Below are 9,990 nucleotides of genomic sequence, written 5' to 3' on the forward strand. Positions count from 1 at the left end.
TGCTGGCTCTGCCCCCGCTGTGTCCCTGGGCGTGGGGATGCCAGCACCCCGCTGTGCCAAAACGCAGCCGCAGGAGCTCATGGTTCAGCCATAACTGGCACGGAGGTTTAAGGTGCCCCTGGGCAGCCGGGGCCAGGCTGGGGAGTGGGAACTCACTGTCACCCCCAGCCCCACTTTCTCTCAGAGGCGAAGGGGTGCTCCCATCACCCGGCTTTGCCCCACAGCAGGCTCTGCCCCCCGGGTCCAGGTGAGGATGAGGCTGGTGGGTCGCGAGCAGGCGGACGGGTGCCGGTTGGAGGGGTTGCGGTTGCTCCTTCTTGCCCGCCGCTCCGCAGCAGGAGCCCAACGAGCATAAACTTTGCTCCAACCAGCCGGGGAATCGCCCTATTTGGCATCGTCAGCAGGTCCTGTCCAGCTGCCATCTCCCAGCTCACGGCCCAGGAATCTGCAGGGAACCCGGCACGGTGTCACAGCAGGAGTCCCGGGCCACCCCTGTGCTTGGCGGGGGGGGGGCTCTGGGTGGCATGGGGTGGTGGGTGGTGCTTTGCAGGGTGCTCCGCACGCCGGGGTGCAGCTCGGCAGGATCGGTCCGTCCCCACACACCCTCCACACACAGTGTCCGTGTGTCCCGTCCCCCACCCCCCCCAATACACTTTGGATATTTCGCTGGCACAGCAAAGCACAGCCCAGCGAAGCAAATTACAAGCAGAGCAAGGCCGAAATGTCTCAAATTGCAGGTTAGCTGGGGCTGGCTGGGCCGCGGAGCCGAGCCCTGCGGGTCCCCGCGTTCCAGCTGCCCCAAATTACAAAGCGGGGCGCGGGCGGCCCGGCCCTGCCCAGCACCGAGGGGCTGAGCCCTCCCCGGCCGCAGGCAAAAACGGCATCGTAATGGCTGGTGGGCGCTGGCACCGGGGGCCACCCGGCCCCACGCCCCCGCCACCCTGGGAGGAGCCCAGGGCTGGGACGGGGACCCCGAATTGGGGCGGTGGGGATGGTGATTGGGGAAGGGTGGGGACCCTGGGCAAGGATGGATGGGGACCCTGACTAGGGGGGGATGGACACTATGGGGGAGGAGGGATGGGGACATCGGGCAGGGGACCCCGGACAAGGAGGCTCAGCCCAACAGCGGCATCGCTGGGCGCACGGGGAGGGGGAAATCGCAGCCTCCCCCCCCCCCCCCCCCCATCCCCATCTGGGCTGCAGGAGCCAGTCCGGATTCCGCTGGCGCTTCTCCAGGCCGGCTCGCCTCGGCAGCGCGGCCCCCCTCGCGTTCCCCCCCCCCCCCCCCGCCCTCCCCTCGTTTTTTCCCCCTTCCCCTCTAAGATTTCAGCCCTGATCGTTTAAGACCAGGAAAAGCCACCTCGGCAGCTGCGTGGAGCCGCCGGCTGCAGACAGACGGACGGACAGACCCGTTATTTCTGGGAGCCACGATTACGTCCGGCCGACGCCGGGAGAAACCCAAAGGGCGCCAGTTGCCCTCCGGCTTCCCAGTGCCAATGGTGATGGGGATAGGCACCGTCACCCCCCCCCCCCCCCCCCCCCAAGCTGGTCACAGTCCCAGGGTGCTGGCGATGTTTTTTTTTTTTGAGGGGGGGGGAATTTTGGCTGGTCCCCGGGGAGCTGCAGAGGCGAATAGCAAGAGGATGAGGTCACCCACCAGCGGCTGCAGCCTCTTGAGCAACTTCAGCTCAGAGGGCACTGCGGGGGGGTGGGGGTGGGGGGGCAGAGGGCTGCTGGGGGGACTGGGGGGGGACCCCTGGACCCCCAGCCTGGACACCATGTCCTGGGGAGCAGCTGCTGCCGTGTTCACCCGGGGAAGCACAGGGGCAATTTTCTGCACCCCGAGGCAGAGGTGCCTGTGCTGGAGCATTTCCAGGCTGGGATGTTTAGGAAATGGTATCCTGAAATTAAGGGGGGGTGGGGGGGGCGTCCCAAGGCCTGTTTGCCCCCCCCCCCCCGTGCCACACTGCCAGACCCCAATAATGCCAGAGCACCCTGCCCGAAATGTTCACCGTCCCCCTCAGACCCTGGGCACGGCGTGGCCTCGGTGGCCGTGCCCAAACTGGGGCAGGAGCATTTGGGCTCGCAGGGCTGGGCACCGGGGCAGGATCAGGCCCTGGGCTGGGGCGATGAGGGGCCCAGGAGCGTGATGAAAAGCAGCTGGGGGGGTTCCAAGCTTGATTGGGAGGCATTTTTGGAGTGCCAACACCACTGGCCCACCACAGTGGCTCAGCCATGTGGCCAGGGGACGACATTTTGCCTCCACCCTCGTGGATAGAAACACCTTTGCAACAACCTCCCCCTTATCACCCCCGTCTCCGCTCGCACCCCAAAAAGCGACCCCTTCCAGTGGCATGATGGGGGACACTGGGGGTCCCCCCCTTTGCTGGAAGGGCAAAAGGCTGGGAAGCCCCCACCAAGCTCCCAGCTGGATTTTGACTGGGAGGGGGCTGGGGGCCGCCTGCCCCTCACCGGCCTCCTGCACTCCCTCCCCAAACGAGCCCTAATGAGAACAAGCTGGTCCTGGGCTGCAGCACAGGAGGAGGAGAAGGAGGAGGAGGACGAAGGAGGAGGAGGAAGGAGGAGGAGAAGGAGGAGGCTTCATCCCAGCAGGCAGCAGAAAGGGGCGCGAGGAGACGAAGTGTGCAGGACAGACCCCCCCATTCTCCCAGCTCCCTCCCACCGACGCAGCAGCTGTGGACAAGGTGAGAATCCCACAGGTAATGCCAGCCTACCCCCCAATTTTTGGGGGGGGCTCCTGAGGCTGCTTTGTGGCTGGGCTGGGCACAGTCCCCGCAGCGGGGTGCGGGATGGAGCTGACCGTGCGCCCGGGCACAGTTTGGAGGATGCTGTGCCTGGAAGGACAGTATAATTGTGAATTTTCCGAGCGTTTGGGGAGCGGAGGGAAGCGGAACGGGGGTCACCAAGCCGGAGCCGGGGATGCGCTGTGGGTCTGGGGGTGGGCGAGGGTGGGATGGGAATGGGTGCAGATGGGGATGGGGTGACGATGGCAGGCGCTGCTCTCAGCATCGATTTGGGCTTTGCTCAGCCCCTCTGTGGCTACTCGTCAGCTCTGCTTGCTAACGGCAAATTAATGCCTTCCCCAGGACCCCTCTCCCCACCGTGGCTGAGGGGCCCCTCTCTGAGGCGAAAGGGGAGGATGAAGGGGCTCTTCCCAGCCCCCCAAAACCCTCTGTCCCATTACTGCAGCGAGCCTGGCAGCAAGCTGGGAGAGTCGGGGGGTCCGGGGGCACCCCCCTGCCTCGGCCGCCGTTTGTTTGCTCTGGTTTAATGCAAACCAGATTTTGCAGCTGGGAAGGAGCCCGAAAGCCAAGTCCTGCTGCTGGAGTCGCTCTCGGTTTGCAGCGCTGCCGAGTTGGGTTTGTTTGGGGGCGTGGGGTGGAGAAAATGGGAGGTGGGTTGGGATTTGGGGAGGCCCGAGGTTGGGGGGAATTGGCCCGGGGTGTGTGTGTGTGTGGGGGGGTTTCCCCGCCAATGGACCTGGGGAGCTGGTTCGTGAAACCTTCCCGTGGGGTGGGAGAGCTCTGGGAAAGGCTCGGTGGTGTTACGTGGTGCGGCATAGCCTAAACGTGCAGCCGTCCCCCGGGGAGAGTTGCACCCCCACTGCCAAACCCCACGGCGGGTGTGGAGCCCAGCTGGGGGGCTCATCCCTTCGGGTCGTGTGTGGGGATGGGAAACGTTTGTCCCGCGTCCTACAACCGGCCTCGTCCAGAGGAACGCGGCACGGCGAGGGGACGGAGCTGGCCTTCACCCTTCACCGGGGAATCGGCCAGCTGGGCCCCTCCTGTTCACTGCACCCCAGCTCCGGGGCGGGAATCCCGCGCCCCATCCCGGCACTGGGGTGAAATCCTCCCCGCCAACCTATTTTTAGCCACGCTTAAGCTGGGAATCGTTTGTAACAGTCCGGGACGAGCGGTTGGGAAATGCCGCTCGCGCCGGGGGCCGGCTCCTCTGCAGCGTCGCCTGTGTCAAAGTTTCCACTGGAAACCTCAATTTTTCAGGAATTTTCTAATCAGCCAAATGACCGTTGTCTGAAGCCAGTTGTTGGCAGCGGCCCCGGTCCCCTCGCCGTGCACACAGCATCCCCCCCCAGGCTTGAGCAATTGGATTCAGCTGGTTTCTGTCTATTTTTTGCAGCGCGCCGTTGCAAAACAAACACAGCCCCTCGCTCGGTGTCGGGGGCGAGGAAACGGGAGCCGCGTTTTTTTTTTTTTTGCTTTTCTTAAAAGTGGCTCCACCACCCTTGGGATCATCCAGGGCTCGGGGTGGGCGCACCGTGGGGTTTCGCTTGGGGTAAGGGTTGAGGGGAGCGGGGGGGTCTTGTTCTGTGGGGGTGTTAATGTTTCGCCCTCCTCTCTGCATCCCGCAGGCTGCCGCGGGGGGGAGATGATGGCGATGCGGCCGGCGATGGGTGCGTGGCTGCTGGTGGTGGTGGTGGTGGTGACGGTGACCCCGGCACGCTCGGCAGCCCCCCGGCACGCCGCGGTGCTGCCCGACGGCGGGGGCAGCGGGGACGGCGAGGAGGTTTCGGCCGTGCCACCCGTCCGTGGCGTGACGCCGGGGACCGGCCCGACGGCCGGGGAGGCGGCGGGGACCACGGTCACCAACAGCTCGGCGCCGGGCGGCGTGCTGGACGGGCTGGTGGATTTCTTCAAGGAGTACATGCTGCTGGTGGTGGTGGTGGGCTCGCTGGCCTTCGTCCTCCTCTTCATCATCTGCGCCGCCGTCATCGTCCGGCAGAAGCACAAGGCGTCTGCTTACTACCCCTCCTCCTTCCCCAAGAAGAAGTACGTGGACCAGCGGGACAAGGCGGGGGGGGCTCGGGCTTTTAGTGAGGTGCCCGAAAAAGCCCCTGACCCCGGCGCCGAGGAGCCGCTCGACTGCAGCCGGCAGCTTCAGGCAGACATCCTCGCCGCTGCCCAGAACCTCAAATCCCCCCCCAAGGTGCCGCTGGCCAATGGGGCCCGGGGGGAGCAGAACCCACCCCCCGAGGAGGAAGAAGGAAGCAAAAAGTTGGGTGACCAGCCACCCACTGAGCCCCCTCCCCAAAACGCAGGCGCTGAGGAAGCGGCGAGTGGCGTGGGAGCAGAGGGCGGGGGGGCCCCTGATGTGCCCCAAGGTGGCCCCCCGACCCCCCCTGGTATTTAGGGCAGGGACCCCATCCCAGGCGAGCCTGAGGAGCTGCCGGCTCAGCCGAGTGGTGGGGGGGGGGGGGGACACCCCGCGGACACACGATGGACGTGGTGCTTTGTTGCTCCATATATACGTGGCGGCTCAAGGAAGCCCCGATGAAGCCCCCCCCCGCCCTGGTTTGACCCCCCCCCCTTCCCCAGGGCCCAGCACCCCTCATGCCGGCGGGGACGCCGTGCCAAAGCCACGGGGATTTTTGGCACACAGTGGTTTTGCCTGAGCACCGTCGGCCCTATCGCTCCTGCTGCCCCAGGGGCTTTTCCCACCCCCGGGACACTATGGGGGGAGAGGGGGGCACATCCCACCCCCTCCAGCTCTGCCCCCCCCCCCCCCCCCCTCCACATGCCCCCAGCTTGCTCCCAAATGTTATTTTTTACTAATTAGCAGCCTCCTGGTCCAGGCTGGGAGCTGCAGCCCTCCGGGCAGATGCAGGGGACCATGGCTGGGAGGGTTGGTCTGTGCAGCTGCCCCCCCTCCGGGGAGCGGGGCAGGGGCTCACAGTGACCTCAGGCACTTGCCGATGGCTGTGGCCACCAAGGACGGGGTGACCTTGGCCACCCTCACCCAGCTGAGGAGGGAAGGGAAGAGGATTTAGTAGCAATGACCCATCCTTTCATTTTTCTGCCCAGAGCCCAGCTGGACTTTCCCCTTATTTTCTTAACCCCTTCAGCTAGTAATAAAAACATTTCCTACGCAGATCTTTCCTGTGTGTTTCTGCAGCTTAGGGGTGGGGGGCAGCCAAGGCCCCCCCCCCTTTGCTCTTTCAGGGTCCTCCCTGCATCAGCCTGGTTTTGGGGTGCAGCCAGTTCCAGCTTCAGCCCCACAGGTCCCAGCCGGGCTTCAGGGCGAAGGTTCTCTGCGGGGGTAAACCCCCAGGGAGACGCGCTTATCGTTCAGAAAAATCTGTACACCCACACGCCGTTTCTGGGAAACTTTTATCTCACACCCCACAGACTTGGCGGGGACTGGGGGGGGGGCCACAATGCTGCTGCACAACACTTGACAGAGCTGCATCTGCTGGGGACACTGGGCCAACTGGGAAGGGGGAAAAAGGCTTTTTTGCCCTGAAGGCAAAGCATCCCCGCATCCCTGTGTCCCCAGGTTTTGTCCCAGCCATGGGGCAGGTAAGGATGTGTCCCCACAGCAGGACCTTTCCCCTCTGGAAAAGCACGTTGGCTCTTATCTCTCTTGCATTTTGTCCAGGGGCTCTCACGAGCACAATGAACCGATTCTGCCCCAAAGCAGACATGGGCGCCTGAAGTTTCCCTGACTTTTTTTTTTTTTTTTTAACTGGGAAACCACAGGACTGATCCCAGGGAGCAAAGCACATTCCTTGCTGCAGGAGACAGGGGCTGTGCTCAGGGCCAGCATCCGGCACGTGGGGTGGTGCTGAGCTGAGGTACCACAAGAGCGGCTGTGTGAGCGACAAACCACAGCAGCAACAACACGTGGCCTGCTCTGAATTAAAAAAAAAAAAAAAAAAAAAGGAAACATCAGAATAAGCCACTTATTTTTAAACGTGGTTTTTAATGTTTTTAAAACATTCTAGGTATGCAAAAAGGCAAGTAAGGTTTCTTGGGTGGTTTAAAAATCTTAAGAGCAGGCAAAGTTTTCAAATGTGTTTTGTTTGTTTTGGAAATCTATGGAAATACTCTCCCGGAAAAAGAGCAACCACCAGAAGGCACAGGAGAGCACAGGGGCCTGGAGCACAGAGAGGGTAAGCCACAGAGTCACCCCAAAACGTTTCCTTTTCAAACACTGGTGTGCCCCCAGCTCCTGGGGAGCGCAAATCCTTGAGCAGGTGGATGTCAGCCACGCTCACCCCAAAAGCTGCTCCTCAACTCTGCACCCCAGCGATATTATTCCCCTCCTGGGTTCAAACCCAAGGGTGCATTTACTCCTCTTAACAGTACTCAGCAAATCCAAGGGTTAAATTTTTATAGAAGACACTCCAAAAATTAAAATTGCTCCTGTGAGAGCTTCAAAAAAAAAAAACCAAAACCCAAACAGACCAAGCCAGCAAGCACCAGTGGGGACATGAGAATAGAAGCAAGCCAGGTCTGTGTTTCCTGGCGCGGTGGCAACCGACACCCAGGCACTACTTGCCAGTCCCCCACCAGTCCAGAGAGGAGGAACTCGCACTCGGATTGCGAAACAAAACTCTGACACAGCTGTAGTTTGCGGGCAGGGGCACTGCCCCGTGTTTGTACACACGGACTGATCTGCAGTTCTTACATCAACATTCAGACCAAGGCCATGGTTCCCACTAAATCCTGTAAAAGATTAGGCAAAACTATACATCTTCCCAAAAAAGTGCAGCCCTTCCAGTACCGGACCAGCAGGATTTTCTCTCCTGAGTCCTCTGCAGTTGAACAGTCTTCTTCACTCTAACATTTCAAATGCAGTTGTGAGAGGACACATGCTGCTGAAATACCCACATCCCAGCCGTGCAAGCACTACGGGAGTGCCTGTGCACAAATGAACAGTGACACGTTGTGCGTAAGTTGTGCGTATCTTACAGCTTTGTTTAGTAGTGCACAGGATCCTACTGATAGCTAAAATAATTGCACTGCAAATTTAACTGGAATGAGAACAAACTTTACAGTCAGTTCAGGCATTGTTTGCTTTCTTCTCTGACTCTTCTTTGTTTGGATCCTGCTTCAACTTGTAATCAGCCAAGGCAGCCTTAATTGCATCTTCAGCCAGCACTACAAACAAAACGAGTATTTCAAGGACAATGAAAAGTCACTTAGAACAAAAGGTGCCGTAAAAGCAAAAGCAGCCAGCAGTGACCGCTGCAGGTAGCGCCCACTGGCATCTTAGATGCAGAACATCAGAATCTGAACACTTATCAGTCTGCTGAGCAACAGAATCCACAAGATGAAAGAGATATGAAAACTCTTAACATAACCCTGAAATCTGAACATTAGCAAGTTTCTCTTTTGGGCCAACCTTAAGTGTTCCTCGTGCAGGAACTTTATTTGGAAAACAACACTCAGAAGCATCTGTGCTATTCCCAGAAGCTTCCCTCTTAACTACAAGTTTGTGTTTGAACTTCAACCATTTAGTCCTTTACTTACTGGAGCAGTGCAGCTTGACTGGAGGAAGGCAGAGTTCTTTAGCAATATCCGTGTTCTTGATTTTCAATGCTTCGTCAACCTGAAAAGCAGTTAGTGTGTGGTCACTGGTCATGTGAGGTAGCAAACGCCTTTGTAGCTCGTGTTGTAAGAGTGTTTTCGTGCTCAAGAGCCAAGAGAATCCTCATGGAAAAACATCTTAAATGCCAGGGGCAGTGAAGGATGCTGGAATTAAGGAATGTCTCAGACTCAGCTGGGGAGGGAATGAACCAAAGCACACCAGCGTTAGGGACTGAGTGCCACCAGAGGGATTGTTCCGTGCTTACCTTTTATCATAATATAGAAATGCATTTCTTTTCTCCTAGAAAAAAAAAGTGTAAGTAATCTAAAGGCACTCTAACTAAACTTCCTTTCAGAACCTGTGATCACCACGTTTTTGCTTTCTGCAGATGACACAAAGTACTTCCCTGCAAATGAACAAATATTTTTGGAAAAGACACCTATCGCCCTAGAAGGCAGGCCAGGGACTGACAGTCGCCAATTTCTAAGCGGCTGCAGTGCACAAAATCAGTGCCAGGATTGCTAGGCCACTGTTTCCTACGCACTCCGAACAGAGCACAGGCAGATTTGAAGCTCTGAAGGCTTCCCACCGTGTCACCCCCGACTCCGGCGAGGACCCTTACCGTTTTCCCTTTGACCCACTCTGTCGCCAGCGAGCTCGACGCGATCGCCGACCCGCAGCCGAAGGTTTTGAAACGGGCATCGACGATCCTCCCGCTCTCATCCACTTCCACCTGCCAGAGCATTAGCGGCACCTCAGCGGCCAGCTCAGCTCCCGCCAGTTGCCCCTGAGGCACTTTTTCAAGCCCAGGCAGGGCCCTGCCTCCTGCCGTGCCCCCAGGAGCGGGACAAGGCCTGCCCAGACCCCCGGGAACGGGGAGGGGGGTGGTGAGGGGGAAGGCCCGGCCGCACCCCTGAGGGGAAGTGGGCAGTTTGGGCCTCGCAGCAGCCCCAAGGCCACCCCATCCCCCGGTGCCAGCAGGTCCCCAAGGTCACCTGCAGCTTCATGACATCGCCGCAGGCCGGGGCGCCCACCAGGCCGGTGCCCACGTTCTTGGCGTTGCGGTCGAGCGAGCCGACATTGCGCGGGTTCTCGTAGTGATCCACTACCTGCGAAGACACCCGCGTCATCAACAGCCACCACCTGCCTTTCCCTTTTCCTTTCTCTTCCCCTCCCTCCAGCTTTCCACAGCCCCTCGCCCTTCACCTTCTTGTGGTAGCCCAGCCTGGTAGCCGCTGCCGCCTCGGGCCGCAGCAGGGCCGCTCCCACCACCCTCAGCGCCGCCATCTTGAGCCCGGCGGGAACGGCCAGCCCCCGCGCCACCCTTTTATAGCCTGGAGCAGGACAGCCACGCCCCCACAGGCCACGCCCCCTAACACAATGACCACGCCTCCCCACCGCCTCCGGCCCGCGTTTAATCCCCGAGCGCGGCGGTGGGGGCGCCGGGGAAAGGGTGCCCGGCGGAAAGAGCCTTGCGCTGCCGCTAAAACAATCAACAAACGCTGTCTCCAATCACGACGCCGTTTTTATCGCGACACGGGCCGTGTGTGCAGCGGCGGCCACACTCAATATGGCGGGCGGGCGGTGCCGCGCACGCCTTGGATCGCCTCGGAGGCCCCCAAGACGACCAGGCCCTGAGGT

At 60.3% G+C, this 9,990-nt stretch overlaps 2 protein-coding genes across 3 annotated transcripts; one reads left to right on the plus strand and one right to left on the minus strand.

Moving 5' to 3' along the window:
* Positions 1 to 2,562: 2,562 nt before the first annotated feature.
* Positions 2,563 to 5,907, plus strand: TMEM119 (transmembrane protein 119). 2 transcript variants are annotated; one of them, XM_042805112.1, is made up of 2 exons: positions 2,563 to 2,720; positions 4,391 to 5,907. In XM_042805112.1, the coding sequence occupies exon 2, from the start codon at positions 4,408 to 4,410 to the stop codon at positions 5,167 to 5,169; it is 762 nt and encodes a 253-aa protein (XP_042661046.1). In that variant the 5' UTR covers positions 2,563 to 2,720; positions 4,391 to 4,407; the 3' UTR covers positions 5,170 to 5,907. The 2 variants fall into 2 exon arrangements, with proteins under 2 accessions (XP_042661046.1, XP_042661045.1); XM_042805111.1 differs by having other exon boundaries at positions 2,563 to 2,705.
* Positions 5,908 to 7,385: 1,478 nt separating this feature from the next.
* Positions 7,386 to 9,883, minus strand: ISCU (iron-sulfur cluster assembly enzyme). Its single transcript, XM_033008090.2, has 5 exons — positions 9,556 to 9,883; positions 9,345 to 9,458; positions 8,972 to 9,082; positions 8,292 to 8,370; positions 7,386 to 7,919 (listed from the first exon to the last, which is right to left on the minus strand). Exons 1-5 carry the CDS (start codon positions 9,634 to 9,636, stop codon positions 7,822 to 7,824), a joined length of 483 nt encoding a protein of 160 aa, XP_032863981.1. The 5' UTR covers positions 9,637 to 9,883; the 3' UTR covers positions 7,386 to 7,821.
* Between the last annotated feature and the right edge of the window lie 107 nt (positions 9,884 to 9,990).

This window comes from Tyto alba, unplaced genomic scaffold, assembly GCF_018691265.1.
Source record: "Tyto alba isolate M040663 unplaced genomic scaffold, T.alba_DEE_v4.0 Super-Scaffold_44, whole genome shotgun sequence".
Taxonomy (NCBI): Eukaryota; Metazoa; Chordata; class Aves; order Strigiformes; family Tytonidae; genus Tyto; species Tyto alba.

Excerpts from the sequence above, each read along its gene's own strand:
- TMEM119 (XM_042805112.1), top strand. The coding sequence starts at position 4,408 with ATGATGGCGATGCGGCCGGCGATGGGTGCGTGGCTGCTGGTGGTGGTG.
- ISCU (XM_033008090.2), bottom strand. The coding sequence starts at position 9,636 with ATGGCGGCGCTGAGGGTGGTGGGAGCGGCCCTGCTGCGGCCCGAGGCG. Across the intron at positions 9,459-9,555 it reads GGCTGGGCTACCACAAGAAG|GTAGTGGATCACTACGAGAA; the intron begins GTGAAGGGCGAG and ends GTGTCTTCGCAG. Across the intron at positions 8,371-8,971 it reads AGTGGGTCAAAGGGAAAACG|GTTGACGAAGCATTGAAAAT; the intron begins GTAAGGGTCCTC and ends ACTGCTTTTCAG.